General features: G+C 52.1%; 1 protein-coding gene across 6 annotated transcripts in view; it reads right to left on the bottom strand.

Moving 5' to 3' along the window:
• Window positions 1–25,987, bottom strand: part of KALRN (kalirin RhoGEF kinase) — a 1,626,736-nt gene that overhangs the window by 470,504 nt on the left and 1,130,245 nt on the right. For all 6 annotated transcript variants that reach the window (XM_086957084.1, XM_086957086.1, XM_086957088.1 and 3 more), the window contains exons 27-29: window positions 23,489–23,578; window positions 14,416–14,508; window positions 12,287–12,398 (exon numbers count right to left, since the gene is read on the bottom strand). In XM_086957084.1, the coding sequence (XP_086813210.1) occupies window positions 12,287–12,398; window positions 14,416–14,508; window positions 23,489–23,578 (295 nt within the window). The remainder of the gene's footprint in view (window positions 1–12,286; window positions 12,399–14,415; window positions 14,509–23,488; window positions 23,579–25,987) is intronic.

The raw sequence follows: 25,987 nt of genomic DNA, 5'->3' as shown, positions 1-25,987 counted from the left end.
CTCGCCCTCGCCCTCAACCCCTCACCCTCAACCCCTCACCCCCTCACCCTCACTCACCCTCAACCCCTCACCCTCACTCACTCACCCTCAACCCCTCACCCTCACTCACTCACCCTCAAACCCTCACCCTCACCCTCAACCCCTCACCCTCAACCCCTCACCCTCAACCCCTCACCCTCACTCACCCTCAACCCCTCACTCACTCTCACTCACCCTCACTCACCCTCACTCACCCTCACTCACCCTCAACCCCTCACTCACCCTCAACCCCTCACCCTCACCCACCCTCAACCCCTCACCCTAACTCACACTCACCCTCACTCACCCTCACTCTCACTCACCCTCAACCCCTCACTCACCCTCAACCCCTCACTCACCCTCAACCCCTCACTCACCCTCAACCCCTCACTCACCCTCACCCACCCTCACCCTCACTCACCCTCAACCCCTCACCCTCACACAGTGCAATAGGTCTCGGAGCATTTGAGTTAGAGCTTTTAGAATTGTTTATGGCTTTTTTTATTTGTAATTCTTTAGCATTGGCTACAGGAAACAAAAATGCTAAAGATTTACAAAAAAAACCCATAAACAATTCTAAAAGCACTAACTCTAATGCTGCGAGACCTATTGCATTTCCAATGCTTGTTTTCTAGGAGACCAATCTAGGTCTACTTTTTCAAAAAAAGGGCCAACTCAAGCCCAAGTAGAAATAGAATAGCCGATTTTTGCTATTCTATTTTAGGACAATAGGCATACTACGTTTAGCGAGTTACCTGAGTTTTTTAGTAGGGACTAACAGAGGTCCTGATGAGTAAAGCAGTAGGGGACTGCTTACGAAACATGTCGACCAAGAAGGGCAAATCACAGCCCTACCACAACCCCTTTTTAGGTTTCGCTGGAGGACGGAGCCGTTAGGCTCCTCCTCCAGAGAAATCTATTGAGTACAGTAAGCACTATGGAACACGCCCCCCCCGTCCCATTGGCTAGCTCCATAAATGGAGCCTAGCCATTGGACGAGGGGCCTGTCCATCAATGCCGGACCAGACACGGGGGCGTTCCCGAGATTCTTTGGCTTTGGCGACGTCACGCGATGCCGGGAACGCCCCCGAGTCTGGTCCGGCCGGGCCGTGCTTGCTGCTGTCCTGCCTTGTGTCCCTCCTCCCGCCGTCCCCACGTTTCCCGCCTCCCTCCCGACGTCCGTGTCCTTTCCCGCCCCCCTCGTCCTCTCCCGCCCGCCCCCCTCGTCCTCTCCCGCCCCCCCCCCCCCCCAGTGTCCTCACAAATAGTGGTATCCCGTCCCGCCCGGGGGTCAACCGGCAGCTGCTCGGCACCTTGGCCGAGGCACGAAGGGGCTGCGACCGCATTGGTGGCTTTTCGGAGGCTCGTCGGCAGAGGCGCGCTCTGATTGGCCGCTGCAGTGGGCCTGTCCCCGTGAGCTGCGCCGCCGTTGGTTGGAGCCTCGCCGCGTCATCAGGATCTGCCCCTGGAGCCGCGCTGTGAGTGGCTGACTCCGGGGGAACCCTCGACGTCAGCGGAGGCCAGTGGGAGCTGCGACGGGGGCCGTGCCTGCGAGGGTGAGTCTTCGGCCCAGAAGCTGGGGGAGATCGCCTTCCACCCCGCACCCGGTATTGACACCGGCTGAAGAGAGGAAGCGCTGGGGGGCTGTGCGCTCGCTCGCCTTCCGTTTCCCAACTCTCTTCTCTTGCTTCCCCAGTTCTCTTGCCCTCTCTCATTCCGTACTCCCACCTCTCTTCTCTTCCTTCCCTTTTCCCGGCTCTCCTTCCGTTTCCTTACTCTCTTCTCTTCCTTTCCTTTCCCTTTCCCGGGCTCTCTTCCCCTCTCTCCTTCCGCATTCCCACCTCTCTTCCCTTCCCTCCCCTGTCCCCGGCTCTCCCCCAGCTCCCTCTAGCTGCAGCCACAAAAGTAATCTAATAATGGCGCCGGTTCTGTGGCAGGCTGGCCTCTGTAATCTTTCGCCTGTAATTGCCGCGTACGTGGTTTAGCTCGGAGGAGTTAATGGAGACTCGCAGTGTAGCACGGGGTAATTAGTTGTTTTTAAATAAACTGCAGGCACACTTTAATTAAGCCTGCAGTGTGAAAGGTGTGGTGTTATAGCAGAACAAAGCACAGTAGGCTGGGAAGGGGGGGCGGAAGCGGGGGCAGATGGAGAAACACTGAAAGCCAAGAAGGGACGCGGGTCTCTTTATCTCTGGTTTCGTTAACAGCTGTTGGGGATACAAACATTCGACAGGACGGGAAACCAAGCGCCTGTTTCCCCCTACACAAAACGCGGCTTCAGAGCCACGTTTGGTTGCGGGAGAGAAGAAAAGTCTTCAGAACACTAGAAAGGGAAGAAGGGAGTTGCGCCACACGCCACTACCGATAGACGGAGGGTGTTGGAGCCAGGCAGAGAGAGAGGGAGGGAGCGGGGAAGGGAGGGAGCGAGTGAAAGAGAAGGAGACAGAGGGAGTGAGGTAAAGGGAGAGACGAGGAAAGAAGCAAGAGAAGGAAAGAAAGGGGGCAAGCGAAAGAAAAGAGAACAAAAGAGAACTATGTAGAAGGAAAGAGGCCTATGCGAAGGTAGGAAGGGGCAAGGGAGAGAAAGTCAGCCAAAAATGAGGAGGTAGTGGATAAAGGGAGACCTGTGGAGTGGAACAGGGAGTTCTGTGTTGTAGTTCAGGAATTGTAGGGCCACTTGGAATTCTTGAGTGGGAAACATGGACTTTGATTGGTCTCAAGCTTCATCATCTTTGGCAGCACTGACAGCACTTCAGAAAATAACTCCCAGGGGCTGCTGAACCACAATGTACTGCCAATATATGTTCTGAACTACTGTATGGAACTTTACACTACAATCCCACATGAAGAATACCAAGTACAATTGCGCTGCTGGACGAATCATTATATCTACGTTTTCATTCCTGTGCTCAGTCTTCATCTTTATCCTGATGATGACCCCAGAATTTTGATTCAGTCGAAACGCTGTCAACCATACTGAGGATTAAGACTATAAAATCATTGTGCCTGATAGCTGATGCCCCCACTGCAGCTTTTGTAAATTGTATAAACTTACATTAGCCTCTTTGATATAGACCTTCCATACTTGCTCTATTTGTAATATATAAATGATACTTTATACACCTTGTATATATGTTTGACATATAAAACATACTGAACTTGTAATACATCCCCTTTTGTAATGCTTTGTTCGCCCTAAATTGGCAGGGTATGCGCAGATGTGAGTCCCTTGCTCACTTTGCCACTGGATTCAAGCTAGCCTGGTTGAGGACGGCTGGAATGCCAGAAACTGGTCCCAGGATGCTTGTTTCTAGTCCAGGGAAGACATGGCTTGGCAGTTCGGGCTGGACTGTTTCCATGAGGCACAGGGTCAGACTGATTTGCATATAGCCATGTCTGAACTGGGGTGGCGGAGTGAGCTAAAGAACGGTGATGGATTAAACCCAGATCATTTGACTGGGGGGTGAGTGTTTGATTTGCTCAAACGCTCTGTCCATCATCCCCTTTTGTATCGAACTTGTAATACAAACAGCATTATTATAAATCTTTTGTTATGTAGTCCTTTTGTTCTCCAATTATTGTTCAATCTTTGCATTTATTTCCCATTTACGTAATTTTGGGTACACTGCATTTTGTATTAATGTATGCGATACTTGTCTTTAATTAAAATGTATTGTCTGGAATATTGATTAATAACAGGGCACAAATCCTTATCAAGGTGAAGCAGCAGCTCCTTCACAGAGCCAGGACTCAGGCCCCAAGGTCAGGGTTCACATCTCTATAAGATGAAGCATCAAGTGACTCCCAAGGCCAGGGTCTGATTCCAACCAAGACCAAGGGGGGCTCTTGTGTGGTGTGTGTGGGGGGCTCTTGTGTGTGTGTGTGTGTGTGGGGGGGGCTCTTGTGTGGGTGTGTGTGTGCAAATGCAATACGTCTTGCATTTGCGACAGAGTAAGCTATTGGCATTGTAAATGAGAATGCCATTTATTTATCTGTTTTCAAAACCAACACATAAATAAAAAGTTTGTCATTTACAATGCTAATAGCTCAAACTTTTCCGAAGGCGAAACCGTTGCATTGTAAATGCTTGTTAACATTTCCAGCAAGGGAGGCAAATAAATCATTTTTTTCCACTAGCCAGGACAATTTTTATATATTTGTTTACACATAAGTCCCTACACACCCCATTCACTTACACAATTTGCACATCACACATAGCCTATTTCCAATAATAAAGTGCTCCCGCGTAGTTCGTAGGTCGTAGCACGCCCCGCCCCGTAGAGGGACTGGAAGACCCCAAGGATGAAGCATGACACTATGGGATTCATAGTGTGTGAGTGGTATTTTAAAAACACATAGTGCTTGCCTTTGCCATCTGCAAAGATCAACCTTCCTCTCCCTGTATCAAAATCAAATTTTAAAAAAATTCTTTCACCCATTGATAGAATCACATTGTTTGTATGCATCACGAAAGGAACAGGAGGAAATATGCGAGTGATGCCCTTCAAGAATCTATTTACAACAGGGGACTTGAAAAGAGAAGGCTGATCAGGTAGCCTTCAAAAGGCTGAAATGGCAGAGAGGTAGCCCTTGATAGTGCCCTGAGCAGAGCCCTGCTGGGCAAGAGAAAAAAAAAAAAAGAGGAGAAAGTCTGAAAGGGTGGCAGAAAGGGGATCCACAGCCTTTGCTGTGCACCATGCCACAAATGTGTTCCACCTGCAGGCGTATACCGATTTTGTGGAGGAACGCCTGGCTGCCAGAATCACATCACAGACCTCAGGAGGCAAGTCAAATGGCCTCAACTGTCGCCGCTCAATCTCTACGCATGGAGGTGGAGACTGGACAGGTTCGGGTGAAGGACCGTCCCCTGCTGCTGCGACAGAAGGTCCTCCTGAAGAGGCAGACAAATCGGGGGTCGACTGACATGCTGAGTAGCTCGTGATACCAGTATCTTCGTGCCCAGTCGGGAGCCACAAGGATGACTTGGGTCCGGTCCCGCCTGATCTTCTTCAGCATTCTGGGCAGAAGTGGTATAGGCAGAAAGGCGTACAATTGACTGCAGCTCCACTCGCGACGAAAAAAGCGTCTCCGAGCGAGTGCTGCCTTGTAAATTCCAACGCGCAGAACTGATGACATTGGGCGTCTCTTCGGTGGCGAATAGATCTAACTAAGGCTCTATCGCTGAAAGAGACCTTGCGCCACGTCGAGTTCAGACACCATTTGTGATCCATCATGCACCGGCGACTGAGTTCCTTCGCCCTGGCGTTCAGGGAACCTGGCAGGTGTTGAACCACCAGGGTGACACCCTGGTGTTCCAGCCATTGCCAGAGGCGCAGAGCCTCCTGACAAAGGGTCCACGACCCCACCATACCCAGTTTGTTGCAGTACCACATGGCATTGGTGTTGTCCATGAACACCTGCACTACAATTCCCCGGACAGAGGGAAGGAATGACTTCCTTGCAAGTCAGATAGGTTGATTTGGAGCCGGGACTCTGCCGGAGACCAGAGGCTTCTGATCTCCGCCTCTCCCATGTGGCCCCCCAGCCCAGGAGGGACGCATCCGTCACTACTATGTGCTCCGGTTGGGGTAGGGAGAAGGATCTGCCATTGACCCAATCGCGGTCCGTGAGCCACCACAGCAAATGTCTCGCAGTGCCCTCCGAGATCAGGACGTGGTCGGACAGGTTGACCTGATGCTGGGCCCACTGAAACTTCAGGTCCCACTGCAGAGCCCACATCCGCCACGTGGCATGATGCACCAGAAGGATGCAGAGGCCATAAGCCCCAGAACCCGCAGCGTCAACCTGACCGAGAATCGGGATAAAGGCCAAAAGATCTGAATCAGAGCCTGAATATCCTGAACCCGCTGTTCGGGAGGATAAACCCGAAACTGCGCAGAGTCCAGAACCGCTCCGATGAAGAGGAGCTTCTGAGAGGGACACAGGTATGACTTCTGCACATTGATGGAGAAACCCAGCAGGTGCAAGAGGTCGGCTGTAGTCTGGAGGTGGCTGACGACTGTCTGGGGCGAGCCAGGGGCGGACTTAGGCATGTGCAAGCTGTGCACCTGCACAGGGCCACCAAACGCCAGGGGCCACCACGCCAATATATATACTTAATATAATAATCCTCTGAGAATGGATACATATTTGCGCGGCGGCCCCTGGCAGGGATTTGGCAGCCTCCGGCTCTGTTCCACTTCCAAACACCCTGACCCCCCCTCTTCACTGGCCTCCGTGCTCCGGACCCCCTCTTCTGGGGTCCCCTACCTTTGCTCTCTGCCCAGGGCCACTATGAGCCTAGAGCCGCCCCTGGGCGAGCCCGCCTTCAACAACCAGTCGTCGAGATAGGGGGAGACTGACACCCCTAATCTGCGCAGATGGGCTGCGACCAGGGCCATCACTTTGTGAAGACCCTTGGGGCGCTGGTAAGGCCGGAGGGGAGCACGGTAAACTGAAAGTGCTTGCAGCCTATTGTGAACCGCAGGTAACGCCGGTGGGCCGGCAGCATGGGGATGTGAAAATATGCATTCTGCAAGTCCAACGCTACCATCCAATCTTCTGGGTCTAGGGCAGCTAAGACCTGAGCCAAAGTCAGCATCTTGAACTTCTCCTTCCGGAGGAAGCCGTTGACGTTCCGCAGGTCCAAGACAGGGCGTAGACCCCCCCTTTTCCCTTCTTGGGAACCAGAAAGTAGTGGGAGTAACAACCACACCCTACTTCTGGGCCAGGAACGCACTCGATGACCCCCTTGGCCAAGAGGGCCGTAACTTCCTCTTGCAGAAGTTGCATGTGATCCCCGACACGCGGTGGTACTGCGGTGGCATGGCTGGAGGGGTCGCCTCGAAGGGGAGGGAGTAGCCTCTTCAGACGATTTGCAGCACCCACCTGTCCGATATGATGGAGCGCCAGTGGAGGAGGTGATGGCGGACCCTGCCCCCCACTGGCGTCGAATGGGCCTGAAAGCTTGGACTAGGAAGGCTTTGAGGCGTATGCTGCGGGGGTGGATGTGGACAGGCCTCGCCGCTGTCTCCTCGCACCGCCACGGCAGTTACCTCGTCCGCCGCCGCGCTGGATGTTAGTCTGCGGCCCGTGGCTTGCAGGACGTGAGAGGGCGCCCCTTCCGTGGCCACGAAAGGAGCGAAAGGCAGAAGTCTGCTGGCGCTGGCCCAACAGGCCCAAAGACTTGGCCGTAGCCCTGGAGTCTTTAAAACGCTCAAGCGCACTGTCTGCCTTTGTCGCCAAAGAGGCGACGGCCATCAAACGGCATGTCCATGATGTAATCCTGGACATCAGCCGAAAAGTTGGCGGACCTTAGCCAGGCGTGGCGGCGAACCGCCACCGTCGTGGAAATCGCCCGCCCAGCGAGTCTGTGGTATCCAGCCCACATCGAATAGAATACCGAGCTGCATCCTGCCCTTCCGCGAGTGCTTGAGTGAGTTTGACCCGGGCCTCATGGAAACACTTCCAACATAGGATCAAAACAAAGCCAACCTTCTTCCAACTACACACCGTACATTGTAGAGCATACTACTCATGTAGGCAAGCCTTCAGTGCCCTATATAGGGGAGGTAAAAGCTACAATACAATACTTCTAATTTGGAATTGGAAGAATAGGATTTTCAGGTTGGGGGTTCTCCAATTCTAGCCCCCTTTCCAAGCTGTTGGTTACTTGGGAATCTCAGTGCTGTAGTGGGAGTGACGCATGGGCCAGTAAGGGGAGTGGCCCTCTGCTGTTATGGAAGACAGCAGTGGTGAGTGACAGAGCAGGACACAATAAGCAGGAGGAGGCATCCAGAACTTAAACACAATGCACTAGCTGTGACTATCAGAAAAGTGACACAATTCTCAAGATTTTGCCTACCGATTTTAAGAGAGAGACGAGCTTTCGGACAATGCACCAAATATGGTGTCCAGAGAGCGAGACAAAGTATGATACAACTGACCTCCAAAACCTGACTCAGTATTCTTGCTGCAGTCTCCAGAACTGGAGAAAACAAGCATTGGCATAGCCAATAGGTCTCGCCTTTGGGACCTTATAAGTGTTTATCCAGCACAATATCCTTGGTGCAACAACATCAAGAGTTGCATGGTTAAACACTTATAAGGTCCCACAGGCGAGACCTATTGGCTATGCCAATGCTTGTTTTGAGTGAGTGGCTCGTGCAGGTATGCCATTGTGAGGTAGAGATGTTGGGAGTGCTTTTACAGGAGCCCCTGTGACACTGCGCCACTTCAAAATGTATCTTGGGTCTGGTGTAATACTTCTAGCCCCTATTCCCGTCTTCTGGCACCCAATGCAACCTTAAGTGTCCCATGTACAGCCGGGGTTGACACTCCTATTTCCCCTGCCCTCCAGTGACCCTTTACCCATCACGGGTGGTGGTGGAGGTGGATGTGGTGGTGGACGTGCTGGTGGTGGACGTGCTGGACGTGGTGGTGGTGGTGGTGGAGGACGTGATGGTGGTGGACATGGTGGTGGTGGATGTGGTAGACGTGGTGGATGTGGTGGTGATGGTGTTGGCGGTGGACGTGGTAGTGGAGGACGTAGTAGTGGAGGACGTGGTGGTGGAGGACGTGGTGGTGGAGGACGTGGTGGACGTGGTGGTGGTGGATGTGGTGGTGGACGTGGTGAGGGTGGACGTGGTGGTGGATAAGGTGTGGTGGACGTGGTATGGTGGACGTGGTATGGTGGGCGTGGTATGGTGGACGTGGTGGTGGTGGACGTGGTGGACGACGTGGTGGTGGATGTGGAGGACGTGTTGGTGGTGGTGGACGTGGTGGTGGGAGTGGACGTGGTGGTGTGCTGGTGGTGGATGTGGTGGTGGTCGGTGTGCTGGTGGTGGACGTGCTGGTGGTGGACGTGTTGGTGGTGGACGTGCTGGTGGTGGATGTGCTGGTGGTGGACGTGCTGGTGGTGGACGTGCTGGTGGTGGACGTTGTAGTAGTGGACGTGGTGGTGGTAGACGTGGTGCTGGTGGAGGACGTTTTGGTGGTGGACGTGGTGGTGGTGGACCTGGTGGTGGTGGACCTGGTGGTGGTGGACCTGGTGGTGGTGGACCTGGTGGATGTGGTAGACATGGTGGATGTGGTGGACGTTGGACGTGGTAGTGGAGGACGTGGTAGTGGACGTGGTGTTGGCGGTGGTAGACGTGGTGGTGGTGGACGTGGTGGTGGACGTGGTGGCGGTGGACATGGTGGCGGTGGACGTGGTGGTGGTGGATGTGTTGGGGGTGGTGGATGTGTTGGTGGTGATGGACGTCGTGGTGGTGGTGGAGGTGGTGGTGGTGGACGTGGTGGTGGTGCTGCTGGTGGTGGTGGGCATGGAGGTGGTGGACGACGAGGTGGTGGACGTCGTGGTGGTGGACGTGGCGGTGGTGGATGTGGCGGTGGTGGGCGTGGCATTGGACGTGGTTGTGGACATGGTGGACGTGGTAGTGGTGGACGTGGTGGTGGTGGACGTGGTGGTGGACATGGTGGTGCTGGTGTTGGAAGTGGTGGTGGGTAGAAAGGCAGCCCTAGCTCCTGACAGAGTGAAACTCTGGACACAGAAGACTAAATAAAATTTTGCACGTGTCAGGAAAGGCGTGAACGCTGATGTGGAGCAAGTCGCGAAAGGCGCGCACACTGATATCACGTGTAATTCCCAAGAAACGCTGAGTTTTCCCCCAAAAAAGTGCCTAGTGTCATGCCGCCAGTGAAGCCTCCAGTCTGCGCATGCACATTTTCTGGCCCTCCACGTGCACATGGGAATCGTATGAATTCCAAAAAAAGCCCTGGCCATGGCGAGAGCTGCGCATGAGCGCTGCTAACGACAAGCGAGACCTAAAAAGTAAGGCATCCACAGCTTGACAGAAACCTCCAACTGTGTCATGAGGAGATGGACACAATAAACCAGATGTTAGTTTGAACTGCCGCAGCCTGAGCGTTAGCTATTTTGTGTGTTTGAGGGGTGCTTGCACTGCTGATATACATGCCATGGTATGTGTGTGAGGAAGAGTGCAGTCAGTGCGCCAGAGCTGTGTGAAGGTGAGGTTCGGTAAAAAGGAATTTTCACTGTCTAAAAGTTACATCTATTTGCTTTATCAAACCTTGTTCTTCTAGGGACTTAACCCCTTCGCCGCAGGGCTAATTCCCCCGCGGCGCGGGGAAGGGGGGCCGCGCACGGCGCAGCGGTGCTGATGACGAACCCAGGCTCGTCATGCAGCACGGTGCTCGTGTGCTGGTGACGAGCCTGGGCTCGTCATGAGCCCGCCCGCGCAATGGAACGCTCAGCACAGCGGGGGAATTATCCCCGCGTGTGAGCGTTCCACGGCTCATGACGAGCCCAGGCTCGTCACCAGCACACGAGCACCGTGCTGCATGATGAGCCTGTGCTCGTCATCAGCACAGAAGGGGTTAAGGGAGAATGTGGCTAAACCAGTCACATAGCCTCATACCTTGCATATTTTAGCAAAGTGCCTTTGGGAGCTTTTACTTTAAAATGAGTTACACAGGAAAGGAGCCTGGTAAGCCGTGGTTCACGTTAATATACCAATGTCAAATGTGAATTGTGATATAAGCAAATGTGTGGCACATCGTGGAATGATTCGGCTGTTCCAGACAATGGAAGGGTTGAAGACATGGCTCTCAGGCCCGGGTTTGAGAGTCCTGTAGGCTCAGTCCGTGGACAATCAGTGCTCCTTGGGCGATATCCGTGGGTATCCCGTCATTTACTGTCACACTCCAGTTAGATGACCCTGCTACTAACTAGCGACACAGGACTCTACAGCAGCAAGGTTGGGCAATGATGTACTCCTGGAGAAAGTAGTAAGTTGGAAACACTAAGTACACATACGAAGGTCAATGTGCAATCAGATGTTTTCCTTCTCAGTGCAAGTGATCTGTTGATAGAAAGATACAATATGCAACTAAAAGGATGATATTTCCAAAAAACGAGGGTACTTATACATTCAGGGGCTGGCACAAAATCCCCAAAACGCTCACAGTATGTACGACCTGCGGGGCAGATGGTCTATATCAGGGGTGCTCTCATCTTTGTCAAATGTTATACTTTGATAGAAAGTTGGGGTAGGGTATTTGGGGTTTCTGGAGCACTGGTCAGTCACAGGATGGGAGTCAGTGAGGAAGTCATAGGGACATCAGGTAGGTCCTGAGCTCATTGTGCGCCTCTGCGAGGTTATTGTGCGGTGAACAGGCCTCCACAGCAATGCACCCTGGGGTAACCAAACGTCATGGCCAATGACTTCAAGATGACTAATAGCGGGCACATTTTTGGATCACCTGAGCACTAAGATGACCCGCCTGACCCAGTGAACTCCCAGGCATGACCCATAAGGCCAGGAAATTGGGACTTAGTCTCATGTAAAGACCAGTTGGCCCCTGACCCTATCACTCAAGGGTAGGGTCAGACCCCTCAGAGGTATGGACAGCCTACGGAAGTCCAGGAGGGCCATATTGAGACCGGATGTTTACGTTATGCGCATTAAATAAAGTGTCATGCAACTACTGTATATGCAAGCCATTTACAAATTGAGTAATTATCCTGAAAAACTGGCATCGATTTAAGATGGCCGCCAGGGGTAGACAGATCGTTCAAACTTTTCTACAACCAGAACCCTAAGCTGTAAAATGGGTGATGCAGGATTAGGGGAGGTACTGAGCAGATGGAAGGCACACCAGTCACAAAGTACATCTATGAAGAAGGCACCCCCCATACACACACCCAAACATGAGGAGACTGGGTGTACCGTCGAACGTCAGAAATAAAGGTGGGTTCACAGACTGGCACAGCTGCTGGGGGAAATATAAGGCAGGTCATAAATGTTGCTCTTTAAAGGCATGCACACCTTCACTCTCACCTACTCTTCACTAATCTGATCACAAGTGCCGAGAGAAGTGGTTACATGCCATAGGCACTTATAAAGAAAGCTGCACAACTGCTAATGCTCACTCACACGCTCCAACGCCAAGGCTAACACAACTCGTTCACAAGCCATTCTGAAACACTATTCACAACCTTACTTGTGTTGCCACGGGGCTGGGAGGCGGTCACTAGTGATGCATTGCGTATAGATCGTGAAATGTAATGTTATATAGAGAACGAGTGCATTGTTCAAAGCCACACTAGCTAGAAGGGCGGCTTTCACATATTCTGAGCCAATACATAGTTCGGTCTGTTAACATACGTGCTGCCGAAGTCAAGCACCGATTGTAAGAGTACATCATCCCCCCCCCCCCCCCCCTCCCCCCTCTGCGGCCCCCGTACCTTCCAGCATGCTGACGTGCATGGCGTCGTTGGCTTTCTTCGGGACGCTCAGCATGACTTCCAGCCCATCTTTGATTTCACCTTTGCCTTCTTCGCAGCAGGTTAGAAGCTCCTGTGGGGGGAACAGAGAGGGCACTGTACTTTAACCTCGACGGCCACCAGAGCCTCTGCCTTGTGCTCCACGGTCACACGGCGAGCTCTTAATGCGCGCTGGCGCGTGACAGGCGGTACGTACCGCCCTGGGAAACCCCAGCTGCTGCTCCGCGTTTCTCAATGGTAACGACGCCCTCAAGGAAGCTAATAAGCGTTTTTCAAAGCGAGGGACGCGCAACAACAGCAGACACGTAGCATTTAGTAATCTGTATTTAACTGGGGTGCTGGTAATTACCTCCACTACCCTCCCGCCTCACTCCATTTCAACACCGACACTTTTCTGTTCCTTAGCTTTCATGAGAAATGCATTCTGGGTGTTGTTGTCTTGTTTTGCTTTCATTTAAACAATTATACGAATACAGACTAAAAGCATAAAAATGAGACCATAGACCATGGACGGGAGTGAACCCGCCGCCCCAGACTGTTGTAAGAAGCATAAAGACTTCCAGCACGGGCAGAATGTTTGAAAACAAATGGCAACATGCCGTGGTCGTGGCTCACAGCCAGGCCGGCTATTTTTCAGTCAATGGTGGCATTGAGAATGTTTCGACTTGGGATGTTACTCGTATGATTTGAAATAAGGGGCCACAAAACCAAGGGGCCACAAAACCCAGGGGCCACAAAACCCAGAATGCACACGTTTGATGGGTGAATGGTCATGACAACGAAAAAATCGCTTTATTGACGTGTAGCCAGCTGAAAACTTTACAGACACCAGTCCTGTCAAGCTTTCGAGATCATGCATGAAGTGCGGATTCAGTACAGATGTTTTCTTTCACGTGTAGTCTTGTTTATCCCGTAATACAAAGGACTTCAAGTCCCAGAATTCAAAGGAATACAAATCTGGACTGAAGCTCGACCTCATTCATAGACCTGTCGGACTAGTCAGCAATGCGCCACCCGTGGTGTAACTCTCCCCACCTTTACCCCCACCCTCCACATGCAAGGAGCGACTACTCAGTCGAATTGCCTCACATTTACAGCACGGTATCGGCAAAACACAAAAATACCTATATTGAGGCTTTTTAAACATACTCAGGCCACAGCAGTCTCATAGAACAAGTTAAACTAAATGCGCCGTGTCACATGTCCAGCTGAGCTGCTACCACTTCTCTAAGAGAGACGTTGAGAAAAGTCCGAAGGGGAAAGTTCGGCTGGTCACCCAAACATTGTGGCATACTCAACGTCTAGTGTACTCTTCACAAATACTGTGCCTAAAAGTGTCCATGGCGCGATCGATAAGAGCTCCACTTGAACCGCTCCCTTGTATGACGCAGGTACGCCCGAGGTGCAAAGGGCGAACTTTACAGCAAACTGTACCAGATATTGAGCTGTTAAGTGTCCTCGTGCCGTGCACGACGCCTTCACCCTCTGCTGGTGTTCAGCCAAGAGCGCTCGGAAAGCTGCACCCTGGAGTCTTTATGTGTCCTTTCGTAAACAGCAGGAGCCCACATATCCCAGTGGGCAATAGGCCTACGGATCCCCGGGTACAAAGGCCACTGGGTGAAACCCCGGACCGGCAGAAAGTGAACCGGACATAAGCCATTTGAGGAGACAGTGTTAGGACTATGGTGATATGGTGATAACAAAAGCAAACCGTTGTGCACCGAGGATTCATTTTGGGTTGGGATGTGGGCTCTATGGCACTGATTGCCCCCAGGTCAACTGTTCTGCAATTCAGGTTAGTTTCATCGCTAATCTTTCAAAAGCACGAAACCCATCAGCTTTTGCAAATTTTTACAGTAAGCTGTTCGTTTCCCATATCACTGCTTGTGTAGCTCCTTTAGGCTAAGTTTTTCCTTTGCATTCTGGGACTTGTAGTTACAATTTTTAATATGATAAACAAGACTACAGGGCCGAGAGTGGAAAACATATCTGGGGTGGATGACATACTCTTGTGTGGACCATAGAAAAACTTGAGAGCTCTGGGGGTGAGGGTGGAGATGTGATGTGCTGGCAGCGAGGGCATGTCCTACCTTCAGCAGGAGTTGGTACTTGGTGATCCTCTGAACCGGTTTTATCAAATACGAAGAGATTGAATTTGCAAGCCCGTGCCTCTGCTGGATTTCCTGTAAAATAAAATAAAAATGAAAAAAATGAGCAGCTGCCCATATGGCAACACACACTGAATCTAAATTTACAATGGCAAAATGCAACATGGATTTCAGGTTCTTAGCACTGAAGTGGAATAGTCTGCGGGTTAGGAGGAGCCATTGTTGCAGGGGAAATTTCACGCATCCGCACTTCTCCCGTGGGGCTTAAGTACCCTCGTCCAGTCCAGGTTTTTAGGTCGAAGGCCTAAAAGGCTGCGCTTGCGCAGTCTTAGGCCGGAGATTTAATGAGTCTGAGTAGCGGCGAAGGTCCCGCCTCCGTGCCCCATCTCTCCTTCATTGGCTGGCTTCCTAAACGGAGGCCAGCCATTGGAGGAGAGATGCGTCACTCCAAACAAGCTCCGTCCTTTTCGGATTTGGGGGCGTAATTTTTGATGTTCTTTAGACAGTGACGTTGTCCGTCACTCAGAACATCAAAACCACGCCCCCAAATGCAAAAAAATCTCGGAGCTTGTGTCCGCCATTTTCGATCCTTCGCAGTGAAGGTAAGATCGTGGCTGTTTCCCTCCGTGCCTTCTTCCCCCTGTCTGTTTCCCGCCCCCCTCCCGCTCTCCGTGTATTTTCGCTGTCCGTGTGTGTGTTTCCCGCCCCCTGTTTGTTTCCCGCCCCCTCCCGCTCTCCGTGTATTTTTGCTGTCCGTGTGTGTGTTTCCCGCCCCCCTCCCGCTCGTGTGTGCATTTCAGAGCAGATACCCGCATCATGGTAGGAGTTATGATAATGCTTGTTTATTTCTCGTCTGCCGGTGAGGATCGTCATGGTCTCGTTCCCCATTTTCAATGAGCTTTTGTTAAGGAGTTATGATAATGCTTGTTTATTTCTCGTCTGCCGGTGAGGATCGTCATGGTCTCGTTCCCCATTTTCAATGAGCTTTTGTTAGGATTTCTAGCCCCTTCCCTACAGCGCCCTCCTCTGCACGTCAGCCTGTTTCGAGCATCCACCCGCCTTTCAGCCAGACACACTTCCGTTTTCCTCCAGACCAGGGTAAGAGCGTCTGCGTGCAAAGATGTTCGGAGTCGCCCGCAAAAATTAAACTGTGATGTCCGACCTATCCCTGGAGGCTCCTGTTGCTAGGCAGGTCTTACACTCCCGGTCCCGGGAGGGTGGAGAGGGTAAAATTACGGGTCAGTCTGCGGGGGTGAGGGGAAATGTGAGGGTAAACAACAGGATCACATGGAGAGAAGGGAGCGCGGCCACCCTACCTCACTGGCATATCCGCACCCCCATGACTCCTCAAAGCACCACTGTCCCGTCCTAACCCCCCCCACACCCCTCCTCATCGGGCCCGCACGGCCTTACCTCTTCTCACTCTCTAATGTCACTGCCCCCCCACCCCACCCCTCCCTTCACCTCACCCCGCCTCGACAACCCACGCTGTACCGTAAGGCTTTCTATCACCTCCGTCGCCTCTTTAAACCACCCCTCAGCTGTACCCTAACCCCTATTAGCGCGGCCACCCCTCCTCACCGGCATATCCGCACCCCCGTGGCCCCTCAAAGCACCACTGTCCCGTCCGACCAGGGTAAGAGCGGCTGGGTGCAAAGATGTTCGGAGTCGCCCGCAAAAATTAAACTGATGTCCGACCTATCCCTGGAGGCTCCTGTTGCTAGGCCGGTCTTACACTCCCGGGAGGGTGGAGAGGGTAAAATTACGGGTCAGTCTGCATAACGAGTGGGGATTATGGGTGCGGCCAGAGTGTGAGAGTTCAGTGGGGCTCCGTGTTGGTAATGCGTCTGAGGGCAAGAAAGGGCGAGGGTACAGCGCCGAGTGATGGAGAGCACAGCTTCGAGGAGCGCAATGTGACCGATTTAAAGCGTTGAGGGGGGCAGCGGGCATCAAGCGGGGGTGAAGGGAAATGTGAGGGTATACAACAGGATCACAGGGAGAGAGGGGAGAGAAGGGAGCGCGGCCACCCTACCTCACTGGCATATCCGCACCCCCATGACCCCTCAAAGCACAACTGTCCCGTCCGAACCCCCCCCCCCCCACCTCCTCACCGGGCCCGCACGGCCTTACCTCTTCTCACTCTCTAATGTCACTGCCCCCCCTCCCTCCACCTCACCCCCTCCTCACCCCGCCTCGACAACCCACGCTGTACCGTAAGGCTTTCTATCACCCCCGTCGCCTCTTTATACCACCCCTCAGCTGTACCCCACCCCCTAAGCCCCACTAGCGCGGCCACCCCTCCTCACTGGCATATTCGCACCCCCGTGACCCCAAAAGCACCACTGTCCTATTTGACTTTATGTGAGTATCTTGGAGCCCTCGCAGCGACCAGGCCCTCCTGGGCCTACGTTGGGCCCCCATGGCCTGGCGCGTCCGGACAGTGCAGTGCGTCTGTGTCTGGAGCGGGCTGGAGTCTGCGGACATGAGTGGGCTGGGCAGCGACTGCGAGGCCACTAAGCGCTCTCCAGCGAGACCGTTAGATAGGACCGGATCTTCCAGTGTTCGGTGAAAGGAGTTGTGTGACTCTTTCAGATGACTTACACTTTTGTGTGTGTGTGTGTGCGTGCGTGCGTGTGAGGAGGGCATGTGTTTCTTCACGGCCGCGATGACCATGTGGTACCGTGTGGTGCGCCGAGTGAGGGAGAGCGCAGCTTCGAGGAGCGCAATGTGACCGAATTAAAGCGTTGAGGGGGGCAGCGGGCATCAAGCGGGGAAATGTGAGGGTAAACAACAGGATCACATGGAGAGAAGGGAGCGCGGCCACCCTACCTCACTGGCATATCCGCACCCCCATGACCCCTCAAAGCACAATTGTCCCGTCCGAACCCCCCCCCCCCCACACCTCCTCACCGGGCCCGCACGGCCTTACCTCTTCTCACTCTCTAATGTCACTGCCCCCCCTCCCTCCACCTCACCCCCTCCTCACCCCGCCTCGACAACCCACGCTGTACCGTAAGGCTTTCTATCACCCCCGTCGCCTCTTTATACCACCCCTCAGCTGTACCCCACCCCCTAAGCCCCACTAGCGCGGCCACCCCTCCTCACTGGCATATTCGCACCCCCGTGACCCCAAAAGCACCACTGTCCTATTTGACTTTATGTGAGTATCTTGGAGCCCTCGCAGCGACCAGGCCCTCCTGGGCCTACGTTGGGCCCCCATGGCCTGGCGCGTCCGGACAGTGCAGTGCGTCTGTGTCTGGAGCGGGCTGGAGTCTGCGGACATGAGTGGGCTGGGCAGCGACTGCGAGGCCACTAAGCGCTCTCCAGCGAGACCGTTAGATAGGACCGGATCTTCCAGTGTTCGGTGAAAGGAGTTGTGTGACTCTTTCAGATGACTTACACTTTTGTGTGTGTGTGTGTGCGTGCGTGCGTGTGAGGAGGGCATGTGTTTCTTCACGGCCGCGATGACCATGTGGTACCGTGTGGTGCGCCGAGTGAGGGAGAGCGCAGCTTCGAGGAGCGCAATGTGACCGAATTAAAGCGTTGAGGGGGGCAGCGGGCATCAAGCGGGGAAATGTGAGGGTAAACAACAGGATCACATGGAGAGAAGGGAGCGCGGCCACCCTACCTCACTGGCATATCCGCACCCCCATGACCCCTCAAAGCACAATTGTCCCGTCCGAACCCCCCCCCCCCCACACCTCCTCACCGGGCCCGCACGGCCTTACCTCTTCTCACTCTCTAATGTCACTGCCCCCCCTCCCTCCACCTCACCCCCTCCTCACCCCGCCTCGACAACCCACGCTGTACCGTAAGGCTTTCTATCACCCCCGTCGCCTCTTTATACCACCCCTCAGCTGTACCCCACCCCCTAAGCCCCACTAGCGCGGCCACCCCTCCTCACTGGCATATTCGCACCCCCGTGACCCCAAAAGCACCACTGTCCTATTTGACTTTATGTGAGTATCTTGGAGCCCTCGCAGCGACCAGGCCCTCCTGGGCCTACGTTGGGCCCCCATGGCCTGGCACGTCCGGACAGTGCAGTGCGTCTGTGTCTGGAGCGGGCTGGAGTCTGCGGACATGAGTGGGCTGGGCAGCGACTGCGAGGCCACTAAGCGCTCTCCAGCGAGACCGTTAGATAGGACCGGATCTTCCAGTGTTCGGTGAAAGGAGTTGTGTGACTCTTTCAGATGACTTACACTTTTGTGTGTGTGTGCGTGCGTGCGTGTGAGGAGGGCATGTGTTTCTTCACGGCCGCGATGACCATGTGGTACCGTGTGGTTATAGCTACTCTAGGCCAGGCTGTCTCTGATATTGAAACGGACAGTGTGAGATTTACTCGGGAAGGTGGACAGTGTGTCAGATACTTAGGCTGGAGTGCAGTGTGTCAGTTACCCTGGAGCGAGGGAAAGTGTCCGTTTCCGGGTGAAAGGGACGGTGTGTCAGTTACAGGTTGGGACAGTGTATCTGTTATCCGGAGGGAGGGACAGTGCGTGAGTGACCTGGGATTCAGGGACAGCGTGCCTGATACGGGGGTGTGCTATGGGCGGTCGGTGGGGTGCGCCCGGTACCTGGGAGAAGAGAAGGAAGGCGGGCAGTGTTTGCGTTATATCACGGTGGGCACTGTGTGCCTGCTGTTTGGGGAGGACAGTTTGTGTGTCACAAGGAGGTGACTGCGCGGTGTGTCTGTTACCTTGGAGGGAGGGACAGTGTGTGTCAGTTACCGGGAGGGAGAGACAGTGTCAGGTACCGGGTCGGAGGGACAGTGTGTCAGTAGCTGGGAGCGAGGGACAGTGTCAGTTACGGGGTGGAAGGGACAGTGTGTCAGTTACCAGGAGGGAGCGACAGTGTGTGAGTGACCTGGGATTCAGGGACAGCGTGCCTGATAGGGGGTGTGCTATGAGCTGGGCGGGAAGAGAGGGAATATGGGCAGTGTTTGTTATATCATGGGAGTGAGGGACTGTGTGCCTGCTGTTTGGAGAGGGCAGTTTGTATGTCACGTGTAGGGGGCTGCGCGGTGTGTCTGTTACTTGGGAGGGAGGCGGGAGGGACAGTTTGCCAGTTACTTAACGGGGCCTGGACAGTATCTGGGAAGGAGGGTCCGTGCGCCTAGTGGGGAGGGAGGGTTTTTGTCGGTTCTAAGGAGGTCCTGGACATTGTATCTGTAATAGGGGGTGGGGGGCGCGGGGCGCGGGAAGTTCTGCAGTGTGTGTAATATGGCGGAGAGGACCCGCTGCCCGGTGAAAGCAGTGTAGCTGGTACAAGGGTTAGCAATGTGTCTGTTATTGCTAGGAGGTAGTGTGTTAGTAGTACAGGGCTGTCCAGCGTAGGCGCAAGAGGGCTTGATCTACGCCTGATAACCACGGACTATAGACATTGTTGCATTTACCATAGACTATAGTTATTTGACTTTATGTGAGTATCTTGGAGCCCTCGCAGCGACCAGGCCCTCCTGGGCCTACGTTGGGCCCCCATGGCCTGGCGCGTCCGGACAGTGCAGTGCGTCTGTGTCTGGAGCGTGCTGGAGTCTGCGGACATCACATATGCAAAAAAAAAAGCTAATGCCAATAGAAATGACAATTCCATTTATTTAGGGATAACAAAAAGATAAAAAATGAGCAATACCAATAGCTCTACCTATAATATTGCCGAGACCATTGCATTGTAAATGCTTGTTCTTTTTGTCTCCTGGTACTCGTTGAACTTAATTTATAATGGAAAGAACAACACATGCTGTCATAGAGCAAGACAGCCGATGGATGAAGTGGGCTGACCCACTGCCCTATCCTGTATACTACTGTGGTGGGCAGAAGGAAAACATGAATGACACTTAAACCGGCCAATGGATGAAGGAGGGTGGCTCATAACCCCTGTATGTATGTGTACACTACTCACCATGATCGCAGCCATTTCTGATTTCTTGGCTCACATGAATTCTGGTAACTAATAGACAGTGCTACAAACCTCATGTTTAGAATGAACGCTGATGCTTAGCAGTGGGACTGCAAGCACAGAGATGCCAAGTTCCCAGGTTTATGCGTGATGAGCTGCTCCAGTCTAGGTTTTTTTATTTGAATTCTGTGACTTGTATTGCTGGTTTTATAATGGAATAAACACGACTACAAGTCCCTGAATTCAAAGAAAAAACCTGGACTGGAGCAGATAGACACACACGGACCTAGGAAACTTCGCAGGGCTGAAAACAATATTTTCAAAAATCCTTCCATATGAAAAAAAAACTTGCCTAAACTTACCTACTTTCTCTAAACTAACACATCAGTTCTGCCTAAGGTCTCAGTGACCTAAAAAGCTTCAAAAGTTGAAAGCTGTTGCACATGGGTTCCTATCAAATGACAATAGTAAACTAGCTCAGTGGGTTGATCTAACCTGCTGTCGAGATTTTTGTACAACCTGCAAACCTCGGTTTAAGACTTAGTTTGTTATAGTCCGTTCTCTGAAGTTTTATAAAACAAGTATAACTGAATAGCGATTTGAAGAATGGTCTGCAGTCCTTTGAAATCACAAGTTCGTGACACAAAGCCCCATTTAAATACTAAATTATAATTAAGCCTCCAGAGAGGCAGTTAAGGTATGGTTCGGTCAATATTATCAACAAAAATGTGCAAAGCCTTTGGGACCTGTTGGCTTTGTCAATGGTATTTAGCGATGCTGTGCAGTTAAAGTAAAGTGACAAAAAAAAAAAATCAAAGGTGCTATGATGCAGCTGCATCAGCCGTGTTTTTTTGAGGCACCTGACAACGCATGCATGCACCTACCACATGCTCAGGTGCTTTTTTAACATTTCTGTTTCCTGATCCCAGTTGGATTGGTAAATAAACAAAAGCTAGTAGTGCAAAAGCATTCTTTAAAAAAAAAAGTGGATGGGAGGAAGGAACCAGGAGAACAGGGGGGGGGAGCATCACAGAGGGCGGGTCGAAAGCAACACAGCGGGCTGTGGGAGAAGGGGAAACATCATTTACCACGAAGGCATTACCACTAATAACGTTTACCACGTGACACTTACCACGCAAACGTCTTTACAACGAGGGTGCCTTCCACGACCGTCTTTACCACGGGCTGGGGGGGAGACGTGGTATTCCTTCAAGTCGTTCTGCGTGGGCTTGGGGGGGCTGGTGGGGGCTCAGAGGGAGGCGGGGGGGGCGCTCGGAGGGGGGTTGGGGGGTCTCCCCCCCCCAAAAAAACCAAACAAAGGAGCGAATTAATTAAATAAAAAAAAAACGCACTTCAGTACCACCGAAATAAAAGGAAAGTGCCTCCCTCAAAGACGTGCCGTGTACGTCAAAAAAGCAGTCCTTTTTTAGTTTTGGTAGACGTGTTTTGACGCTTGTTTCGAAGGAGGATGGAAGTACGGGCTGCTGGTGAAAGACAGGAAGGTGTCGGGTAAGAAAATAATCTTTATCATTTGTGCTTAAAGGACGTTAAAATGCGTGGTATAATCCTTCGTTGCAAATTCCAGCGTGGTAAAGCCACTTGCGAACTAAAATTCGCGTGGTAATGCCATGCGTGGAACTTGTAATCGTGGTAAAATCATATATTCCGGGAGAAGTACATAATATGTACGAAAGACTGCAAGGTGGAGAGCAGGGCAACAGCAGCACATGGATGCAATGGGAATCAGGGGAGTAGCACACAGGCAGAAAAGCAATGCAGATAGAGAAGAACACAAGGGCAAACACAACACGGAGGGGAGTGGAGGAGAAGCACACTGACGAGAGCAACATGCAGCGGTGGAGGGGCGAAGAGAAGCACATGAGAGAGACTGCTGGAAAACACATGCACTCCTATGGAGTGCTTGCTTAACCATAAAGAAAAAAGGAGTGCATGAAAAGTAAACAGTGGAAGGAGGGGAGGGGCAAACACAAGAAAAGGCTAGAAAGCCCACATAACCAGTCTTATAATCCGGATTGATTGCATCTCGTAGGTTGCTTTATTAAAATCATGCTTAGTAATGGAATGAACATTACATTTTCCGATTACCACCGCACAGCAATTAAAATGTACAAGACAATTAAATGTAAATTTGCCTAGCCATAACTCGCCCTATGGTTCACAGAAACATCCTAACACAGAGTTCCTTCGCAACATTCTCATAGCGGATTACATAAAATAAACTGAGGGGTCAACAGACTGCTGTAGATGATGTGTAAATGTTTCCTAATCTTTTATATGACTCAGCCGTACTAGATACCTTGAGGCATAGTTTTAGGCTAGAACTTGTTACTGGAGATTAAACAAACGCAAACTTAGGCCACATCTTTCAATGAAAACAACAATCAAGTAATAAGTTGAAAATGGTAGTTAATAATAAAGAGCTTCTACAAGAAGTGAGAACCAAGTTGAATGAAAGGGTGGTGAGGATGATTTTGAGCATGGTAGTAAATAGGATGGTCAGCGTGGCTTTTTTCTTTTTGCAGTTTTGGATAGCATGAATTTGGCCCCAGGGCCCCTGTGTACTTTACATGAGCACCAGTGACACTACACATCGTCAATTCCCCCCCCCCCTTTTTTAGGCACAGTGAGACTAAGTGATTTGCCCAGAATCACAGTATGTTGAGCCAACGCCGTGACTCGAACCTCGTTCCCAAGTTCCAAAGTCGTCAGGTCTGGTGTTAACACTACATCCTGTGGTACTGGTGAGTATGGTGGAAAAGTGATTCGTGGTTCGAGTGGTGGTGATGATAGGGTGGTGGTAGACTGATGGTAGGGTGGTGGGGCAGTGAGCCTGGTTAGTGAAGTGGTGTTTAGGGTGGAAGTAGGTTGGTGGTAGGGCAGTGGTATGGGAGTGGTGGCGGCAAGGTGGTGTGGTGGTAGTAGGATGTTGCAGTGGTGGTGGTAGGGTTATAGTTGGTAGGGTGGTGGTGGTAGAATGGTGTTGGCTGAAATCTGTGGCTGGCACTTGCACCCTGGTATTCAGTTATATACATGGCGCTGCAAGAAGCGTGTGAAGATTTAGCTTCACAGCGCTATAAAATCACCGAACACACGTACAGAATAAGAGCATTTCACACAATGTTACATGCAGAGATGTGCTTACGTCAAAGAAGGTCCCCGCATGCTCCAGGATGAGCTGGCTGGAGTCCGGCTTGTTCTTACAGTACGTCACATACATCTGAAATTTATCCGCCTATGAAACAAGTAAAAATGATGTTAAGGAGCTGCACCAGTGGAGGTCTCCCTGCACAGAAGGAGGTACGCGTCTCACATTCACAGTTGCTGCACAAAGGAGAGCGTGAGGAGGAGGGGTTGCGCCGTTTTATGAGAAACAATGGAGTACAAGATATAATAATAATAAAAAACCAATAGTCAGGGAGGCTCGAGGGAATTAAAACAACGTCTTACGGCTTTGCTAGTGCTGCAGGGCTGTGAGGGGAGGGGGGAGTCACATGCAGGTGAAGCTTTGGTCTTGTGCAAGAATGGGTTGGCGAGCATTCCTCACAATCAGGAGCATGTAAGAAGGGAACATGAGGCGCGGAGCCTTGACCTCGTACCAAAAAGTGACTGTAATAGCCTGTCCGACACAACACACAAAAAGGCACAGAGGAATTTCAGAAGATCTGATGGCAGGATTACTATGATGGCTTGAGATGTAGGCATGGCTTAGACAAAGTTTGACCCAGGGACGATTGTGGGGACATGTTAGCAAAATGCCACTTCAATAAAAGTGGCAAATATCCCTGCACTTTCACTGGTGTTCAAGGGACTGATAAGGTGTCAAAGTCCTTGAGCTCATGGGCTAATGCAGCTGCTGAGGTTCTTGTGTGGCTGTGTTGGTAGTAATTTACTATGTCTAACCGGTAAAAACACAGTGTACCTAGCCACTCAAGTGGAATGCTTCTTCTCTTCTACAGTGTTCAAAGAACAAGTTACTTACCTTCGGTAACAATATATCTGTAAGAAACAGTAGTTAGTATTTGATTCCTTACCTTAGAATATCCCCAGGCGTCAGACGGGATCAGGAAATTTTTGCGTAGCTGTACCCTTGCGCGTCGGTAGGCGTCTTCTGTGGCTCCGGGTCCATCGGCGGCGGCAAGATGACGCCGTCGGAGTACTTAGACGCCGCCTCCGCGTGCTGATGTCAGTTCTTACACAGATTTTCCGCGCCAGAAACGCAGAGCCATGTTAAATACCAACACTGGTGCCATTGAAACTAGGGCCCTGAAAGGGGAAGACCTTAACCCTAGATATCGGTTCGCAGAACGGGGAGGATGGGTGGGGCGGTAAGGAATCTAATACAAACTACTGTTTCTTACAGATATATCGTTACCGAAGGTAGGCAACTTGTTCATCTGAAAGAAACAGGTTAGTATTAGATTCCTTACCTTAGAATAGATACCCCAGCAAAACCAACCCCAGTGGTGGGTCTGCGAACCAATAATCACACCAGAAAGTCCTGGAGGACGAAACGGCCAAAGAAGCCATCTCTCCGGACTTGACTGTCCAGACAGTAGTGTCTTGCGAACGTGTGCGGCGAGGCCCACGTAGCTGCCTGACAAATGTCCTGCAAGGGGACTCCCCGATCCAGGGCAGTAGTAGCCGCCGTGGCCCGAATGGAATGGGCCCTCAGCCCAACAGGAGGTTCCTTCTTAGCCAAGGAGTAGCATGCCTTGATACACACACGACCCACCAAGAGATGGTCTGCTTGTGTACCGCCCGTCCCTTCTTAGTGCCCACGTAACCAACAAAGAGTTTGTCATCCACCCAGAACTGGCGAGTGCGATCGAGATAAAACGAGAGCGCACGTTTTGGGTACAGACGATGGAGCCGCTCTTCCTCTTTTGAGTGATGCGGAGGCGGAAAGAAGGTGGGCAAGGTGATAGACTGCCCGATGTGGAAGGCCGTGACAACCTTGGGCAGGAAAGAGGGTCTAGTCCGCAACACAACCTTGTCCGGATGGACAGAAAGGAAAGGAGGTTTGGAGGAAACAGCCTGGAGCTCACTCACTCTCCTGGCAGAGGTGATGGCAACCAGGAAAGCAGTCTTCAGAGTAAGGAGGCGGAGAGGACAGTTGTGAAGTGGCTCAAAGGGAGCGCACATCAGATAGGCAAGAACCAGGTGCAAGTCCCATTGAGGCATCACAAACGGAACAGGTGGAAACGTGTGTGTGATGCCTTTCAGGAAACGAGTTACAATAGGGGACTTGAACAAAGAAGGTTGATCAGGCAGCCTTAGAAAGGCTGAAAGGGCAGAAAGGTAGCCCTTGATAGTGCCCTGAGCAGAGCCCTGTTGAGCAGAGCCCTGCTGAGCAGAGCCCTGCTGGGCAAGAGAAAGAAGGAAGAGGAGAACCTCAGAAAGAGGAGCAGAGAGAGGATCCACAGCCTTAGCTGTGCACCATGCCACAAATCTGTTCCACCTACAGGCGTATACCGACTTTGTGGAGGGACGCCTGGCTGGCAGAATGATGTTACAGACTTCAGGAGGCAAGTCAAATGGCCTCAACTGTTGCCACTCAATCTCCAAGCATGGAGGTGGAGACTGGACAGGTTCGGGTGGAGGACCGTCCCCTGCTGCAGCAACAGAAGGTCCTCCTGAAGAG

Source organism: Lissotriton vulgaris, chromosome 2_1, assembly GCF_964263255.1.
Source record: "Lissotriton vulgaris chromosome 2_1, aLisVul1.2, whole genome shotgun sequence".
In the NCBI taxonomy this organism is placed as follows: domain Eukaryota; kingdom Metazoa; phylum Chordata; class Amphibia; order Caudata; family Salamandridae; genus Lissotriton; species Lissotriton vulgaris.
Note: the sequence above shows the minus strand (reverse complement) of the source record. Positions and strands in the feature narration are given on the sequence as shown.